The sequence below is a fragment of the Musa acuminata genome, chromosome BXJ2-6 (assembly GCF_036884655.1).
Source record: "Musa acuminata AAA Group cultivar baxijiao chromosome BXJ2-6, Cavendish_Baxijiao_AAA, whole genome shotgun sequence".
In the NCBI taxonomy this organism is placed as follows: domain Eukaryota; kingdom Viridiplantae; phylum Streptophyta; class Magnoliopsida; order Zingiberales; family Musaceae; genus Musa; species Musa acuminata.
In genome coordinates, this window is record NC_088343.1 from 36,912,074 (window position 1) to 36,931,544 (window position 19,471).

At 34.8% G+C, this 19,471-nt stretch overlaps 2 protein-coding genes across 6 annotated transcripts; one reads left to right on the forward strand and one right to left on the reverse strand.

The window, feature by feature from the left end:
- The first annotated feature begins 4,870 nt into the window (after positions 1 to 4,870).
- On the forward strand, positions 4,871 to 15,090 carry LOC135615399 (uncharacterized). 2 transcript variants are annotated; one of them, XM_065113833.1, is made up of 4 exons: positions 4,871 to 6,719; positions 6,840 to 6,990; positions 7,126 to 7,930; positions 14,754 to 15,090. In XM_065113833.1, exons 1-4 carry the CDS (start codon positions 5,331 to 5,333, stop codon positions 14,911 to 14,913), a joined length of 2,505 nt encoding a protein of 834 aa, XP_064969905.1. In that variant the 5' UTR covers positions 4,871 to 5,330; the 3' UTR covers positions 14,914 to 15,090. The 2 variants fall into 2 exon arrangements, with proteins under 2 accessions (XP_064969905.1, XP_064969904.1); XM_065113832.1 differs by having other exon boundaries at positions 6,840 to 7,930.
- An 870-nt stretch (positions 15,091 to 15,960) lies between these two features.
- On the reverse strand, positions 15,961 to 19,258 carry LOC103989046 (CBL-interacting protein kinase 18). 4 transcript variants are annotated; one of them, XR_010488011.1, is made up of 3 exons: positions 19,088 to 19,258; positions 16,455 to 18,157; positions 15,961 to 16,368 (listed from the first exon to the last, which is right to left on the reverse strand). XR_010488011.1 is itself a non-coding variant. In XM_065113834.1 (3 exons), exons 2-3 carry the CDS (start codon positions 17,825 to 17,827, stop codon positions 16,328 to 16,330), a joined length of 1,329 nt encoding a protein of 442 aa, XP_064969906.1. In that variant the 5' UTR covers positions 17,828 to 18,157; positions 19,088 to 19,258; the 3' UTR covers positions 15,961 to 16,327. The 4 variants fall into 4 exon arrangements, 3 of the variants coding, with proteins under 3 accessions (XP_064969906.1, XP_064969907.1, XP_064969908.1); XM_065113834.1 differs by having other exon boundaries at positions 16,540 to 18,157; XM_065113835.1 differs by having other exon boundaries at positions 15,961 to 16,454; positions 16,540 to 18,157.
- Positions 19,259 to 19,471: the final 213 nt, after the last annotated feature.

Genomic DNA, 19,471 nt, shown 5'->3' on the forward strand with positions numbered 1-19,471 from the left:
TAAGCTCAGAATAACTTTTTAAATTTTTCGACCATTAAAGAACCTATTTTTATTTTTTTAAAAAATAAGTCCTTTAGGTTCAAAAAACTAAACATAGGTTCTTTAGTGGTCCAAAAAATAGGAAAAAAAAATCATTTAGGCTTCCCTAGTCAATTACAAGGTTTTATAAAAAAATTTAAAATTTTTGAAAAATTTCAATCGCATCCTATTTACTTATTCGAGGCTAAATTCAACCATTTAAAGACTAAAATTAATAAAGTATATATTTTAGTAGTTTTGAAATATAAAATAATTATTTGATTTTTGTAAGCCATTTTCAATGTTTCCCTAAATTTGGGAATTGTTAGATTTTAAATTATATCAATAATATTATAATATTATATTTTACTTTATATTTAATAATTTGGTTTTTATTTTATTTTTATAATTTATTTTTGATAATTGTTATTTATTTATAATTTTATTATTACTTATATTTTTATACTATAAATTAGTATATTTATATTATTTATTTTTAATTTTTTATTTTGAATCTGTCCAACATTTTAGTTGATTAAACCGATTTGTTATTTATTTATAATTTTATTATTACTTATATTTTTATACTATAAATTAGTATATTTATATTATTTATTTTTAATTTTTTATTTTGAATCTGTCCAACATTTTAGTTTATTAAACCGATTCAATTGAAAATGTTGGTTCGATTGAATGTATTTAAAGAGAGAGAGAGAAAAAGAGAAAAATAACAAAAGAATAGTTGAGGGCACTTTTGTTAAAAAAAAAAGGTTATAGTTCTGTAAAAGGGAAAACCAACACGCTACCAAAAAAAAAAATGTTTTTATCACATCCTAGATTTATAAAAAATATTATTACTTTAATATTCATAAGTTAAATAAAATTTTATTTTAGTTTTGAATTTAAATTCCTATCTTATAATAATAAATATTTTTAAATTAGAAAAAAAAAAGATCATATTTTTTTGATAGAGCTACGAGTAATGAAAAAGTCTATTTCACCTAGGTCTCAGATCTATCAGAAGGTAGTAGATTATTTTCAAAATAAATATAAGATAAAAAAATATCAATAAGACCACAAAAATTAGATCACATGGGTTAGACCATGCTTGGTCAAATGGATTGAGTCTTATTTAACAACATGAGCTGAGTTGACCATATGGACTGGACCATACTTGGTCACATGGGTTGGATCATACATTGTCACATGAGCTAAGTCTTATTTGACCATAAGGGTTGGGTCGACCTGGTTTAGCATATCAACTTGATGCAAGTCAAACCTGCATCATAAAATTATAAGAATCTTAATATCAAGATTTTAAAACATAAATCTGGTTAGAAAAAAATAAATGATCCTACCTCTTTCACTAGCCAACTATGAGGGAAGAAAAACCCCCTTTATATAGAAGAAATAAGTTCTCTCTCCGAAAGATAAATAATAATTTAAATTTTATTTTAATAAAAATATAATATTTAGTTTTTATGGTTCACGTACAAAAATAAAACTTAAACTATTTACTTTGTAAAAATCTCAGTAATTATGAAATAAATTAATTAATAATTTAATCGATTGGTAAAATTTTTAATTTATCCACATGATTAAAAAAATAATTTTAATCATTTTCTTAACCATACTCCATAAATAAATAAGTTAATAATTTAAATAAAATAAAATATTATTTATAATAATTAATTTATATTAAGGGAGAAAATTATTGGTGATTATAGGTTTTTTCAAGGCAATCACCTAACAAATAATAATATGAAAAAAAGTAAATATCTTTTAAATAGAAGACAATAAAAAAATACTCAACACACAGTTTTATAAAAGAATTCAAAGTGAAAGAAAGATATTATTATTATTATTATTAAAATAAAATTTAAATAAAATAATATTATATGACCTTAAAAGCATGGCTACACATTCTACTAGTATATCTTAACATAAAACCAACCAATCCTATCCTTGGGAGATGGTTCATTGTGAGCTCCATCAAAACTTACCTTAACCCACCCTAGAAACAAGCCTAGTCTATTGGATCCTAATTTGGCAAGACCAACTAACTTCAACTTCCTTTACATTTTTGTAAATTCGTTGAATTCATTGCATAAACAACAACTTCATAATCTAAGGAGGAAGGAAAAGACCTAACTAACTCCATTAAAAATAATATCATTATGAGCCTTGGAGATCAAACAAAAGTTTTATACAATAAGAGCATATCAATACTCTCAGGAAGATTATCACCCTCTTTTCATTCCCTAATCAGATCAAACCTAATGTTCATCATACCTTTATATAAGGATAAGATCCTCAAAGAAGTAAAAAAGTTAAAAAAATATATGTTGCTAGTCATCAATGTCCCACTATAGATCAGAAGGAAAAGAATATTTAATTATCTTAATCATGCAACAAGTTCTTTAGTTAAGACTTTTGAAGAAATATGTTTTAGACAAGAAAAACAAAATGATACCTTAAATTATTCAAACATTCAAAAGACTCAAAATAAATACCTTAAATTAGTTATTAATGATACCAACAGATGGATAAAAGGACAACATCAGCATGATGATTGCTAAAAATAATACTTATATGATGTTGATGATGGTATTAAAAGACCAAGATACATCATTAAGTTTTAAGAAATTTGATTTTTGATCATATGCTAATTATTCTTTTTTATCATAAAACATGGAATAGACAATTCCACCAGCAATTAAGATTCATTAATTGCTAAGGTATCTCTTGATAGGGGGTTAATTATAAATTATCCTTATAAATTAATTATCTTTAATATCTCGATCCCTATACTTTCTAACGTTATATTGAGATCCTTACATTTACGAAAGTGAAACATTGAAATCCTTATACAAGATTAAAATGATAATTTTACATGATTAAAAATTAAAAGAGAGAATAGTTTTATTGGAGTAATCGAGTTAAATATTTCACTTTCATAAATATATGAATCTCAATATAATTTTTAAAAATATAAAAATTAAGATATTAAGGGTAACTAATTACGAAAGATAATATATAATTAACCTGAGTAAAACTTAGTTATGCCTACTAGTATTGCTAATAAATATTAGCTAATTAAGATGCTATATTGGTCAAAGTTATATATCTAAGTTTGGCTAAAACCCAAACCGATTATTCTAAGTAGCTTTTAAATCGATTATCCATAGGCAGGTTCATTTTTAGTCTCAATTAATCCCATGATAGAAGAATTATGAATGTATATGAACACAATTGAGACTAGACTTGGTTATAAGAATATTGGACTAGTTGCTAATAAATATACTAATCCCTTGTTACAACAGAGCTATCTTCTTATGCGGAGATGATGAGATGTGACAAATTAGTGACCACAAATGTCACACTTGTACACTACTTCACATGTTGTCTATGATGTCATTGATCAATAGGATGTAACCATCATAGGACCTATCGTGTCGCCCAATAGAGAGTTTGGACCACTTAAGCTCATCCTTTGATGTGCCTCTCATAACTATAGCTTCCACGTAAAAATATCATATGGATCATGCCATGTTAAACAACTACCATACCATTAAAATAGCTTTTAGTGATTTTTTAGAAATTGAATTTTCTTTTTATTGTTGCAATGCAAGCATACATAACAACTAATATTTTTCATCTTTTTAACAAACTTAAAAAAAATTGACTCGTTAATTTATTGAGTTTGAATTATCGGTCGCATTTAGACTTAAGTAAATGTCAGTTTATGCAAACATAAATCTTATATATATCTTTTTAAAAAAGATAGATAAATTACAAAATGTTCCGAGTATATTTAAACTCTATGAGGAAAAAAAAAAGAAAAGCCTAAAAAACATTCATCAATAAATTCAAGAAGATAAACATATACATTGATGATAATAATAAACAAGTCAAAATTTATTTTAGTAAAATTATGAAAAAAACATATAGCCAACTTTAAGTAAGATAGTCTTGAGATCATAATATAATACGTGGAAAAAGATAACTAATGATTCCATAAATTTTTCAGGAGAACTTATCGTAATCAAATCCTTAAAATCATGCCTCGGTAACTAATAACATCGTATGGATGTAAGGATATGTCAAGAAAGTTAGTAACTTTATTGGAATTTCATCTTCTATTAACAAATAATTCATGCAATGAATCAGGGACATGATAATTTTCTAAGATATGTTATAAAAAAGGGAATGAATGTTAAGATCCTTCGCCAATGTGTTTGGTTAATGATAAAAGGAGAAAGTACTTCCATTTCCATTGTTGTTGATGTAGGATTAAATTGAGAAATTATATAAATGATCGTATATTTAAAGGAAAGCCATGAGAAGATGCTAGTATTAACCATAAGGAAATACTTAAAAATTTGTTATTCTTTTATGTCTATGTAAAATTATGTAATGTTAGAATCAATTCATCGATTGATTTTATCATCAAAATCCGAGATTCAATAGTATTAATAATAAAAAAATACTTAATAACGAAGAGTTATCTCATGTAAAATTATGTAATGTTAGCATGCCACATTAATTTAATTATGTTGAATAAAAGATGTCCCAACCTATTTGCATGCCACATTTAGATTGATGGGATAATTTAATTATTATCCCATCATCTAAATATTAAAAGCTTATTAATGATACCCACAACGGAACATAAAGGTGCTCAAATTTGTGTATGTCTGTAAATTAAATGTGGATGGTACAAAAATACGGATAACATAAATGTTAAATAAAAATATTTGTTAAAAAAATAGGGGGGGAAAAAAAGAAAAGAAAAGAAAAGTGGAGGAAGATATGGTATATGGGTGTGTGTACTGTAGAAAATAATATTCTATCGACTCTTTCATATGCTCGTTCTCCTTCCGACTACGTCTCGAAGCCATGGGCACGGGGAGGTTCCCAAATTAGGGTTTTCGCCATGAAGGATTTCGAATGTGTAAGTCACTGATTCCCCCCGTTTCCTTTCGATTCGTCCGATCCTGCGCTGTTGATTCGCTGATTCACCGCCCAAGGAAGTCGCCTCCCTCCTTGATCAAGGTTTCGAGCGGGTTACGGCTCCGAGATTCGAAACATTGGGATTCTAGGGTTAGATTTGTGCCATTGGGTTGCTTCGTGGCTAGGAATTGGGAGATCTCTTCAAGTTCGCTTTTCTTGTGTTTTTTGAGGAAATTTTGATCGAAGAGGCCGCTGATCGGAACGTCGGTTGAGGAAGAAGCGCCGGAAAAGAAGATTTGATTTTTTAGGGTTTGTAGGTTGTTGGATTTTGCCGTCGTTGGTCACCGGTTCTGGGATAAATGTGTATAATTTGTGTGGTTCAGAGGTGGTCGCGGTGGATCGCCACCATGCTGCCTTGGCTGTTGATCCCGCTGCTTCTGTTCTGGGCCATGTCGCCGTTCCTCCCACCGGGTCTCCGATTCGAGATCACCTCGCCCCGGCTCGCCTGCGTCATGGTCCTTCTCGTGACCCTCTTCTGGTACGAGATCTTGATGCCTCAGTTGTCGCTTTGGCGGACCCGCCGGTCGGCTCGCCTGCGGGAGCGCCGCCGTGCCCTTGCGATTGAGATGCAGAAACTTAAGAAGACTGCAACCCGCCGCTGCCGGAACTGTCATACTCCGTACCGAGACCAGAACCCCGGTGGAGGACGCTTCATGTGCTCGTACTGTGGCCATGTTTCTAAGAGGCCTGTCTTGGACCTTCCACGGTCGGTTGGTAGTTCAGGAGTTAATGATCTTGTTGGCAAGAATGGATGGATGTGTAGTCAGGACTGGTCAGCTGAGGGGAGTAGGAATTGGGCCAACCCTCTTCCCCACTATTGGCCAAGTGATGATCAGTGCTCCACGGAGAAGTCGTGTTCTGGTGTGGTGCTTTTTCCTTGCAAGCTGCTATTTTGTTTCTTTACTTGGTTGTTCAGAAAAGTTTTTGGATTTGGTTCGAGGGAAGATGGCTCTGATGCAGACCAGAGTGGGTCATCATCTAAGAGAGGGGAAAATGGAGGAAACCTGCAGGAGAGCAGATGGGAGAAAGCTAGAAGGAAAGCCGAGGAGAAGCGTCAAGCAAAGTTGGAAAAAGAGATGCTGGAAGAGGAAGAAAGAAAGCAAAGGGAGGAGGTTGCAAGGCTGGTAGAAGAAAGGAGGAGAATACGTGATGAGATGCTGAAAACTGAGAAAGAGCATTCTGAGAGTTCTGTTGCTCATAGGGAAAGGGATAATAGGAAGGTAGCAGAGAGAGGAAGGCCTGAAAGAAAGAAGGACAAGGATAAGGGATCCAGCAAAAGTAATTCTGATGTCGAGGACCTAGATAAGAGGATAAACAGGGAAAGTGAGAGAAAGCGTGAGTTTGAAAAGAGGAATGAGACCGAAAGACGGGATTCATTGAAAACAACAGATATACACAAGCCACATACATCAGGGGCTTTGCATGGGAATAAAGTAACAAGTAAGCCTAGATACTTTGCTCGAATGACAGGTAGTTTTCTATCTTCTTCTAGAAGTTTAAGTGGTGCCACTTTTTTCGGGAGAAATACTCATATCCCAGCTACCGTTAACAAAGCTAGTAAGCCATCTACCGGATTCATGGATCATGTTTCTGATAAAAAAAGAGATTCTCAAGTGATCGGGGATAAAATGGTCAAGGCTACTCCAAATGGAGATGGTAGAGTTCAGGGGGCCAACGCTCATGAGCCTGTGAGTTGTGATACACTAAGTCTCTTTCTTTGATTGTTGTGTATATTCATTTCCATGTATGCTTTTGAATTTTTTAACTTATTAATTAATGCTGGCTGTTGATCTCTTTACATTTTCTAGGTAGGTTCATATGCACAATTACTACAAGGTACTTCCAAAAAATCATGGCATCAACTGTTTACTCGTTCAGCTACTGTATCTCCTTGCCCTGACACGACTACTACATATCAAAATGAGAATGTCCAAGTAGAAGCTCAAAGTGAATGTTTAGGTAATAAAAGATTGCTGCCTAGTTATTCTTCTGGGCAACCATTGCCTTCCGCTGCCTGTACATCAGTCGATGGTGCCTTTAGTAGCAGTTCAGTCTCTTCTTTGGTAGCTGAATCATTAGTTCCTTCTTCCAAAGATGCAGGTGCAAGTTCAATAGCAGATGAAACAGAACTCTTTGAAGATCCATGCTATGTTCCAGATCCAATATCCTTACTTGGGCCAGTTTCTGAATCACTTGATAATTTCCCATTGGATTTGGGGGCTGGGTTTCTTTCTAGTGATAAGGTGGAAAAGCCTCAAGTCATTGGGATTCTTTCTGGTGACAAGGTGCAAGAGCCTCAAGTCATAAAGAATATATCTGCTCCTCGAAACATATCCAAGCCTTCTCCAATTGAGTCTCCTATCTCGAGATTGCGTGTTTCAGATGAAAAACAGACTGCATTGGGCCAACTTCCATGTAATTCAAAGTCACAGGATTCACATCCTACTATTGTGGATGAGTCACAGGGTACTTGGCAAATGTGGGGAACTCCACTCGCTCATGATGGTTTGGGATTAGGTGGGCCTTCCAGCTGGTTTTTGCCCATAGGGCAGAAGAATCTGAAACAAGAAGACGCCATATATCCTTTTCCTCACAACCCTATGACATCATTTATTGCAAAGGAGAGTCCTACTCTTCTGGGTATACAGGCTCCTCAGCATGTATATGATGGTAATCAGCAGAATGGTGGGACATATAATTTCCATGGTGTTGGTATCAATGGCAGCGATCATTGCTTGCAGAAATCACCCTTCCAGTCATTACCTGTTGATGCAAAAAGCAATTTGCTTCCTGTTGGTCTTGTGGATAATATGCAACACATTGACCCAAGACACAATAGTCCAAAAAGGTCATCTGCTGACTGTCCTTTTGAGCCAGCCCCTGCAAATTCTTGGTTCAGGTAAGTATCTAACATGCATTACAATTATTCTATTGTTGAATTCCATTTATTGTAGAACTGTTTTGTTTGACACCTGTGCTTATCTGTGTCATCGAAATTGAAGACCAAAGAATAGTTCTTGCTGTGGACAAATTACATGTTGTCGTAGTTGGATTTGTTTGTTTACTTGTATTTGGACCTAGGTGTGTTTGTTGTCTTGCCTGCTGGTTTCCTATCTGACACTACAATGTATTGCCTTCCGACTCTTTTCTTGTATTATAATTAAAAGGTTTAATGCATATAACATATTGCATTGCATCTATCTAATACTAAGTTTCCTTGCCTTAGTTATTTGTTCGTTCGCATTGTGAACTTAAACGGTCTTATGTAAGCTAATTGCAAATTAGGCATCATGTCATCTTAGCGAGATTGAAAATTTGTTCCTTGGAAGATATTTAACAAGGATTAGTGATGCTGATAAAAGAAGAAAGATAACCTTTACTCTTCTGGTTTATGTACATTTTTTGATAAATTCTTTGAATCATGCAAATCATAAAAGGTCCTTGTATTTTTGTGATGTTTGGAGGGTTGAGAAATGTTTTCTGTAATTCTTAAATCTTAAAATTGAGGATGACGTTTTTAGTTCTTTGCTATAATTGGAATCTTCATGCAGATTCCTTATTTTGATAGATGGTGGTTAAACTTTCTTCCACATTTGGTGACTTCATTTAGTAAATAAGATATGTTACCATTTCCAGGACATGTTCATGCAACTTCTTACTCTGGACATTATTTATCTCTTTGTTGACTTGTATGTCCTGACCATATTAAGTATGGAAGTGTGTGTTAATTAGGGAGGTACTTACAGCCTTTTTCAACAGCGCGGAGTGCCTTTTTTTTTGTTTCCGTGTATGTTGAGATGAGCTGCTTGGCCATTCAGAATTCTGTTTTTTTTAAGTTCATCTAGTCTGATATGTAGAAATTAGAATATGAAGTCATGCTCTATCATAAAAATCAAGGTTAACAAAAGAAATAAGCAATTGAATTAGGAAAACTGCTTCAAAAGTCCATTTTCTTTTGCTTAAGTTAGTGTGGTAGGTGCTTGATTAAAATTTCATTTTTACTTGGTACATTGCATATGCTTTCTAATATTAGGACTCAATAAATTTACAGCCATAAAGTAAAAGTGTTTGTCCATCCCAAAATTTCGAAATTATGTCTATTATGGGCAAAATCAGCCATAACTGACATGATACTATATATATTTGTCAAAATAAATATTTTTGCAGCTACTGTTCAGAACCATTGCCTTTTGATATTTTAGTACATTGCCATTGATGGAGCTAAATGGGAGCCTTACACATTGTCACAGACTCATTGCCGAAGTTGTGTGATAATCTTGGGTATGAAATCCTTTAAAGGACTGGTAAAAGAGAAAAGGACGAAGTGAACAAGTGAATGCATTGATGTCATCCCTCTACTGAAGTGTAAACTCAAGATACCATAAACAAACATAAAGTAAACATTTTATAGACAATACAAAGTATAGAGATGGATTTTGCAATCTTTGAATGGTCATGCAATAAAGGATCCCTTGCCACGCATAAAAGATGCGTAAGTACCTATCCGACACTGCTGCCAGACTAAGCAATAAACCAACCTGGGACACTACTTTGGTGTCCCATCCAACCTTGTGCCACTTGGGGATTCTAGGGGTTTGTGTTTCGTGCCATATCTCTGCTTTAGAAAATCCCAGCAAGTTGCGAGTTGGAGGCTTCATTTTCAGACAGTTTTGCCTTGAAGTGATGACAACATGCAAGCTATGCAAGCTAGAAATGGCCACAGAATTCAATCAAAATGGGGCTGTTAAGTCTACTGTCAATGTCAATCTTTTACATGCTACCTAAGGTATGAACAAATTGAAAAGTTCAAACATTACATCAGACACCCTTGCTATGGACAGTAACAAGGACAACCAAATTACACTATTGGAGGACAAAAGATGGCCTTCATGACTCATACAACCAAATTACACTATTTTTTTCTTATGTATTGGCCTCCAAATATGTCAAAAAGGAAAACTGAAAAACATACAATACCACGTCCTAGGAATCATATTACTTGATTCAAGGTCAGTTGATCGGGAATCTACCATTTATAGAGAAGCTTTACTTCCATTTTTTTCTTTTGAGATATGATCTTCCTTATATGTAAGATTGTTGCTTAGGATTAGTTTGTTTCTTTAGCAGATGCAATCAAATTTATTTTCCTAATCATCATTCATTTTTTAGCTTAATTTTTTCCTTATCTTGTATAATATTGGTAGGTGATGTAGAAATACACAAGATTTTGTGCCATGTGGCAACTTCCAAACAATCAAAATATTTAAAAGATTAAAATTACAAAAATTGACTTTTACATCAGTTCAAGCGGTGTTAAGATATGGTATTTCATAAAGTGACATAAGACAAAAAAGTTACTTGGCGTTTTCTTGATGTCATGCTAAGATATGGTATTTACTCCGACCTTGATGTCATGCTGATCTTTAAGCTTTATTCTTGTCCTTGTCATAATATAGCTAGAGAAGAAAGATATTTTGTTTGAGAAACTGAATACTCTAACTGTATTAAGATAAAATTATCCTTTATGTCAAATAATGTTGACAAAAATCATGAAGTGCATCAAAAAAACTATTGGAAGTATTTTTGCTCCGAAACATGATTCATGGTATCGATCAGTTCCTATATGACATCCAATTTTTGTTAATATCTTCCAGGATCGATCTGATTTTGATCAATATCTTGGTCTTATAGTAAGAAATCAGTAGGAAAGTTGGAAACAACTAAATAAATATAATCAGGTGGTGTCGGCTGATTTTGGTTGATTCAGTCTGATTTTTACCTTCTCAAATAAGAAGAGAGATTGGAGAAGAAGAGGTAGGCTGAATTAGAGAAAAAAAAAAATATCTATGGCTCTGTGAAATAAATGAAACAGTCATTGTTTGTTTTTTGTTGCAACGATGCTTTTCTCATTGACCATTCTGCTGCAATTCACCATTCATTATCATTAAAATGAGGAAAGGTTTTAGGGATCTAAAAGGGAGGAATTGAGGAAAGTCCTTGACTTCTCAATGAAATAGGGATGCTTTCATACAGAGAGGATGTTGAAGATAATCCCAATTCCTTGGTATGTTTATGCTTTAATCTACTTTCCACCTGAATGATGATTGCAGAAGCATTTAGGCCATAGCAGAGCTTTTATGTGATTGTAACTGTTACTTTAATAATATCTTTGTATAATATGGTTATATTTAAAATTTAATAATTATATAATAGTTTTAAATGAATTATTCTCTATTTCTTGTTGTTATTATATTTTTTAAATATTTTATATGTTAATTTTATTTTTATTTGAAAAGACAGATATCTTATGAAATATGTTCCTTATATTTTTTTTTTATGTTTTCTAGTATTTTGCTATTTATATGATTTTAATGATTTTTTAGGATTAAAATTCTAATTTATACTTTTTTGTTGATCCGATTCTGTTGATTACATCTGATTGTTCTGTTGATCCTGATTATATTGTCCCTAGTCAATATTGGTTTTGAAAACCAATTTTACCTACTAGCCTTTATTAAATTGGAACTTTAAGTTCACAATAATGGTATAACTGAAATCAGTATTTAGTGCAACTGGTCTACAAACTGGTCTGTAAGGCTCTGTGAGAAGTTGTGCAGGCAGATTGTGGACCGTAGAGTGGATCTAGGATTTTCTCTGGTTTTTTGGGTTGACTGACAGTGAACCTGTGGACATGTTATAATTGTAGTGTTGCCTTATTGATGTGCATTTCTTGATGGCGAATGGAAGGTCTGGCATTAGAGGCAGCTGAAGCTGGACCAATATATTGTATATAATCCTTTTCTTTTTTTCTTCAGTTGTTTAGCTTTTTGCATTTTTTCTAATTTCTCTTACAGAGACACCTATCATGAATGGTGACAAAACATACCAAAATGTGTTCATTTGCTAGCATGTGTGCAGATGTCCCTAGATGAGGACTATATTGAGCAATGAAATATCTATTTTTATAAATCTATAAAATTCCTAAAGATCGGACTCCCTTGAGAACTCATCACTGACATTTGTAGATGACTAATTGATTGATGAGAACAATCATGCCTTTTAAAGTTGACTTGATGAAATTTGTTTCTGAGGCTTAGTTGAGAATTGTGTGATTTATGTTCGAAGAATTGTGGTGCGTAATATAGTTTTTCATGTAGTCTTGAAATTCTGGAGGAGCTATGATTTGATGAATTGGTATTCCTGCATATGACTCGAGAAAAAGTCTGGTCATTTCTGAACATGTGAAATTACTGATTTAGCATTTTGAGGTTGTCATGACATATTGACCTCTTAGTTGTGTGAAAATTTATTAGTTAGTATATTAACGAGGACATGATTTTTAATTATATTGGATCAGCCTTTTATCACTCATGTCAATGCTGTTGAGTTTGATCAGTTGATTTCTTGATCTGATCGATCTCATTTGCTTGGTCTTATCATGTTTGGAGATATTTAATATAGATTTGGTCCAAACATTTTGTGTTTACTTAGGCTTGGTAATGTTTAATTATTGAAAAGATCTTCTGATTTTGTTTCATCATCTTTTGTGGTACTGATGAATTGGATTTTGTTTTGAGTTGCTAACAGTTCATATCATAGTCATATACTCCAAGCAGTAATCACATGTGAATTTGCACAAGAAGAGGGTTTATTATTAGCAGTTGGTCCTGATGACTGATGTCTTGCCTTTTGGCGTTAAGCATCACAATATTATATAATTATTAGATTTATTTTCTTTTTCTCCCTTGTTTAGAGGGTAAGCTTTGAAGTAGCATTTCATTTGCTCTGTTGCAACCTTGGAATCATTCATGGCATATGAGGATGAGGTTTGCATCAAATTCTCCCTGGGAAGAACCTAATTGTCTTTTTTTTAGGCTTATTGTGGAGAGAGAGCTAAAGATGATGTCTTTGTGTTTTATTTTTTTTTTAATTTTTTGCCTTGCCATACATTTGATGGCAGAACATGAAGCTCACGAGAGCAGTAGCTTCGTATCATGATATGCATCCTATTCATGATTCTTTCCTACTTATGACCCTTACTGGATTCAATCTTAGGACCATTCTGATTTAACTTGTTACGAACCAATCCAGTGAGATAACTGATCTATTAGTTTTATAACCCTGAATCATAGATCCAAAATGCACAAACTCATGATAATAATTGTGGTCTCATCTACTCGTTTAAACTTTCTCAATTCTTTGACTTCCAATGTGGGGTTATATTAGGATGCCACAATTAACATATGTCACATTTTGTGGTAGTAGTTTCATTTTTAGAAAAGACTTTGATAGTTAAAAGTTATAAAATGACTATTGTTAGTGATACAACAAATGGTAAAGGAAGATTTAAAAGAACCTTAATAGAAACTATAAATAAGGATCTAAAAACTCTTAACTACAAATTTAACTTTTTACAGATCTCAATCATGGCAAAGGATTCATGTAGCCGACTCCAAGTAGTTGGGACTTATGGTTTTGTTATTGTTATTGTTGTTGTTGTTTTATTTCTAGAAAAAGAACAATTTAACCTTCACATGGGTTTATTGTGATATGATATAACTGTGTGAACTATAATTTGTAATTTTCCAAACCATTGATCAAATAATGCTTAAGTTCAACATCATAGTAGTAGACCTATCTAGCACTATAAACCAACTCAATTCACCAAAATTTGATATGGGACTAAGTTGGGATGTCACAATTGATATATTTGGTAATATGCCTTATTTAACTTGGCTAAAAAAACTGATATATACATGCTGGTAATAATTTCATTTCTGAAAAAAAGGAAAAAAATAATTTAAACTTTAACTTTGTGAACCTTGAATACTTGTATTTGTCACTGTTCCTTGCTCAGTACTTTTAATTATTATCTGTGAGTCTCAAGCTTGCATTTCCCTATTCTTAATTTTTTTTAATGACTAGAGAAATTTATTTATTTTTCCTTTTCTGTACAAGCTTAGACTACAAACAAAAAGGTATATAATTGTAGTACCAACCATATGTTGCGAAAAATTAGGTTCTGGATCAATTTTTGGATCTTCTAGAAATGAATTACCACATTTGAGTATTTATCCTTGGATAAAAACAATCTTTTGCATCCAGTTCAGGTAACATGGGTATTTCGGTACATTTTGACATCCTTCTTTGGACATATATTCTTTCTATATCTTTAGTCTCAGTATATTTGACTGTTAAGTATTGTCATCATAATTGAGTGAGTACCTTCTCTTCATATTTTTAGCAAGTCAGGTTGGATTATATAATTCATCCCTGGCCACTGATTTCTGGAATTCAAATATGGTAGAACTTAAAAAATAGATATATGTCTAGGAAGAGGTACTTTCCTTTGATCAACCATAGGACAGTTGATCTAGAGATACTTGCTTCTGTTATCCATAAGACCTCCTCATTTAGCAACACTATTTGGGCTCAATCTTCCTTTTATAATGTGTCAGTTTATACCCATTCATTTGGTTTTGCAGATTTTGCAAGACTCTGTTCTTTTTCTTCTTCTTTTCAATGGACTAAGTGAGATTGGCCTATTTTGTGTTAAAGTGGCATAATTGAGAGTACAAAATTAAGCATGATATCATACAAATTTATGTACAATAGGCATCATATTTTGGAATTATTCTTTTTCGTGAGGATATTCTGATTCGTTGTATCTCAATTTGGATTGATTAAAGGATTGTAACCTTGCCTATATTTTCTCATTCCAGAGATGGCAGTCTTCCGAATGTTGGCAGGGTGGAGTGGGCAGCTACTGGTCCTCAGCAAGATGGAAACTCTTCCTTTGCAAACTCAAATATTGGAGGCTTGTTCTCAGCTAGTCCAGAGACAGCATCAGTCTGGTCGTTCAGTCAAAAGGAGTCGGTATAAAACACTGAAGAACTTGTTCATTTTATCTTAAAGCTAATGAAATGGTCATCTCACTAGCATGATTAGAGATGCATGCATGCATTCATGAATCCCTTCAAGATGCCCATTAGTCTTGTTAGAATGAGTTTATGAGTTGGCAGGTTGATAATGAAGAAGCTCATCATTTCTTTTTTTCCATTCCCTCTTGGTATATTGTCATTTGGAAATAATATTTATGTCCTTTGCAGTCGAGTCTAACCCGTCTCTTGCGTTTATTTCTGATAGAGGTTTTAATTAGGTAATCCACTATATAACAGCACATGGCCGAAGGTTGGAGATATAATTGCAAAACGCTCTGGAACTTGTTTCAACAGTTTGCAACGTTTCACAGGTATGATTCGTTTGGTACTCGGGAAATTATGGTGGGATCAGCGGGATACAATTTGAGGAGGTAATGCATTGATCGAACTTATGGTTTGTGCAGTCCCAATTCATATTAGTTGAAGGTTCTTAATCTGACATCGATAGTCGGGTGTCAATCTTGGCTTAATGATTTGTGCCGCAAAGTATTCGTCTTATTGAATCGGGATCTCATGCTTGGGGCCTTTGATGAGAATCTCTATATTAGTTCGATCTTTATTCTTAGGTGTAGAAAACCTGTGGGACTGATACGGAGCACTCTTGTTTCTCTGTTGGTCCATGTAGATCAGTAAAAGGTAAGGCTTGATAGAACGGTAAGGTTGGTGAGAGATCAAGATTGTTTCTTTATGATACAAGAGACCAGAGTTTGAGTCACAGAAATACTTATCATGCATTTAGAGGAACAGCAATAATTTCATGCCCTTATAATATATTTCGGGACGGAGACTAGAAACTGGTCAGAGATCAATACAGGTCTGGGACGGAGACTTGAAACTTTACATGAGTGTTAAATGGATCCAGATCTTGCAGCAACTAGTAAGTCTGCCCGAGTTTTCACCGTAAATTATCCACAAGATCACAAACGCAAACACGATGGTGATGAACAAACAAATCAACACGAGACTCCTACTGTAAAGCAGCAGCATATAGAAGGAAAAGGCTTCTTATATCCATTGGAATTTTTAGGAGTTGTCCTCCCAGTTTCAGAATCACCATATAAAAAGGGCAAACAGAGAGGTAAACAAGACAATGCCTTCTTACATCCATCCAGGCAACATATCATTACTTGTTTTAATTGGCTAACTGAGAGTCCAAACTCGACAGAGAGGATTGTGTTCTCTCTCTGTTTGCCATCGGAAACACTAGCTGAGGAGGAGCTTCTTTGTCTAAAATTCATGACCATAACAAACAAGCTTATGCTATTTAAAGCAGGGAGATGATGCTACACTAATAAGCAAGCACTAGTGGCGAAGTTGGAACTCATAGTTGCAACTTTTGCTTCCATAGTGAAATCTCACCTGAAGAGGCCGAAGAACATCTCTCTGCCAACAACATCTATAAACAACATACATATATACACAACATTTAGAGAGTGTCGATACGATTGGAAATGTGTCATGAAGCTGACAGCCAAGAATTACCTAAGAAAAATGTAAAGTTGCATGAAAATTACTTGATCAAGGAGCTTCTTGTAATAATGACACTTCTGAAAGTACAGTTAATCACCTTGCCATGTCCACACGATATCCTTCAGAGCTGGCCTCATGCCCTCTTTTATCAACTTATGATACTCTACAGTGTCACCATTGGACTTCTTTATTTCCACCAAACGAAACAAAGGGGTGATCTCAAAGATCTCGGCATCCATGGCTAGAACACCTTTCTTGCCTTCATCCAATCTCTCTATTTTTATAACCCCAGTGTCCTTCTTCTTAATCTTTAACTTCAGATGCTTGGCTAAGTCCTCAAACTTTGAGATGATGGTTGATGGTGGCATGTTGGAAGTGAATAGTGCTTCTTTATCTTGGTTCCACTCCCGAAACAGACCCGAAAGATTGAATCCTGATAGAAGAGTGATGATATCGAAAGCATTCAATTTTGTGACTTCATCCGACTCTTGCATTCCTTCATCAGTTTTGCTACCGACGGAGTTGAAAGCTCTGGACACATCCATGAATACTTTGCTATTTAATTTCTTGTCATCGGTCTCTTTTCTGAACCATTTACTTTCGGTAATTGTTGACATTGAAATTCTGGTACTTGGATTAGGATCTAAAATTTTTGATATCAGCTTCCGGACATCAGATGAGAACCAACTAGGGAACCTGAACTCACTTCCCCCAATTTTCCTGTACATCTCCATGAGATTTGAATCGCGAAAGGGAAGATAACCTGCCAAAAGCACAAAAAGAATCACCCCACAGGACCAGATATCAGCTTTGGCACCGTCGTATCCCGTTCTACTGATTACCTCAGGAGCAACATATGCTGGAGTCCCACAAATAGTGTGCAGTAGTCCATCTTGCCTCTTGGAATCAGCAAGAGCACTCAAACCAAAATCTGATACCTTCAGGTTCTCATTATCATCCAATAGTAGGTTTTCGAGCTTCAAATCACGGTGATAAACGCCTCGACTGTGACAGTAATCGACAGCGATGACCAGCTGCTGAAAGTATCCTCGTGCGACATCCTCTTGTAGCCTGCCTTTGGCAACCTTGTCAAATAGCTCACCACCTTTTACGTACTCCATGACAAAATAAATCTTGCTCTTGCTTGCCATGACCTCAAAGAGGCACACAATATTTGGATGCCTCACCAGCCTCATTACTGATATCTCCCGCTTGATCTGTTCTGCACCACCAACTCTAAATACTTTCTCCTTGTCAATCATCTTAATGGCAACGCTCTGGCCAGTTCTAAGATTCCTAGCATAATATACCTTTGCGAAATTTCCTTGTCCTAGTAATCTCCCTACTTCAAATCTTTGCATCAGGATAGGCCCTCTGTTTTCCATGTATGCTTATGATACTTCAAACCAGACTGATACAACACAATACTTACAACGCCCGAAGACCAGACGATGTGTCACCGACTCCTCCAAGGCTGTTACTGACTATTAACTGACCCTATAACACTGTTAAATCAGCCCCGACTACTCCAAGGATGTTACTGACTATTAATTGACCCTATAACAATGTTAAATCGGCCCCGACGATGGATATACTGGATTCTGCCATGCTTCCAGGTCTTATTTACAATGATAAAGGATCATGCAACTGGAGCAACAATTCTGTAAGCACAGTTGAAGCGATCCTGTTACACGCATCTTTCTTCTTGGACAATGCTGGAAGAAGGGAGAATCCACATTAATTCTCGCAACTTAGTCAGCTTCACATACAAGCTAAAAGATTTTGCAGGTATAGTAAAAGCTAATTTCATAGTCACAAACGACACAGGGTCATAAAAGAGAGCAATAGCAATTAGAAAACACATGATCAATCTAACCATATGATGACTTGTAGCCAAAGAAGCTTCCATTGTGATCCTATACCACTTTTTTTGTTATATTTAGGAATACTTTCAATATTGAAGATCACGTACATCTGTACATGGCATATAGATGCAGGAATAGTGCTTTGAGCCAAATTAAAACATCTGATAAGCCTTACAGAGGAAGGAACAGCAAAATCTTGGTCTTTCAATAGATATCAATACTTGATATCCATACTACAATGGAGAAAAGAAAATTTTCTCATATTTTCTGCATTTAATTCAATGGCCACTGACAATGATGGATAACCATTTCCATCAAACTCCAATTACCACAATCTATCACATGACTCGTTTGATGTATCTTCAAAGATTAGCAGTTCCGGAACTCAAGATGACAGCAGAAACTTTCCAACATATCTAAACTAACAACGAAAGGGGAGACCTTTCCTAGCAGAAAACAAATAATTTCTTTCGCGACATATAAAAAAACTGCCATCCAAATGCAACGATACTTGCGAAACTTTCACCACAATCCACACGAAATCGTCGAAGAACCGCTAACATCACCGAGTTCGAACACGAAATCACGGTCACAGCACTAGAAATCAAGATATTTTACGGGGATCCAGCAAAAAAATAGAAAAGAGGAGACCAAAAAGGCGAGACGTTTCCCCACAAATCCCACTAAAAAACTCGCCTTTTCCGATTCATCGAACAACCGCAACCAACACGAGAACAGAGACATCTACGCAGCCCTAACACAAGACAAAGGTGTTGTTACCTTCCCAGCCTTAGTGGCAGAACACCACACCAACCTCGCCTCGACCTCGGAAGTGGAATCGGACCGGGAGAAGAAAGAAACGTCGGCGGCTCTGCGTCCCACAGCCGCCACTCGGGATTCCGGATACGTCTCGACCGGGCGTTCAAATACCAAGCAATGCGAGAAACGCAGAGGCGAAGAGGCAGGCGCTTCATCATTACCTGCATGTTCTCCTTGAAGTACCAAAACTGCCCCTTCTAATTCTCATTATGACATACAATTGATGCGAAGGTTCCGGAACATGTGGACCCGAATCGAACCAAAATCGAGCATCGGGTTCGGATTAGACGCAATCCATGTGCGATCGATTTTGTAGATTCAATGAATCGGACTTGGATATGACCT

Coding starts and splice junctions, on each gene's coding strand:
- LOC135615399 (XM_065113832.1), top strand. CDS start 5,331: ATGTGTATAATTTGTGTGGTTCAGAGGTGGTCGCGGTGGATCGCCACC. Junction 6,720..6,839: donor GGGCCAACGCTCATGAGCCT/GTGAGTTGTGAT, acceptor TACATTTTCTAG/GTAGGTTCATATGCACAATT. Junction 7,931..14,753: donor CCTGCAAATTCTTGGTTCAG/GTAAGTATCTAA, acceptor TTCTCATTCCAG/AGATGGCAGTCTTCCGAATG.
- LOC103989046 (XM_065113834.1), bottom strand. CDS start 17,827: ATGGAAAACAGAGGGCCTATCCTGATGCAAAGATTTGAAGTAGGGAGA. Junction 16,369..16,539: donor TATCGTGTGGACATGGCAAG/GTGATTAACTGT, acceptor TGTTGTTTATAG/ATGTTGTTGGCAGAGAGATG.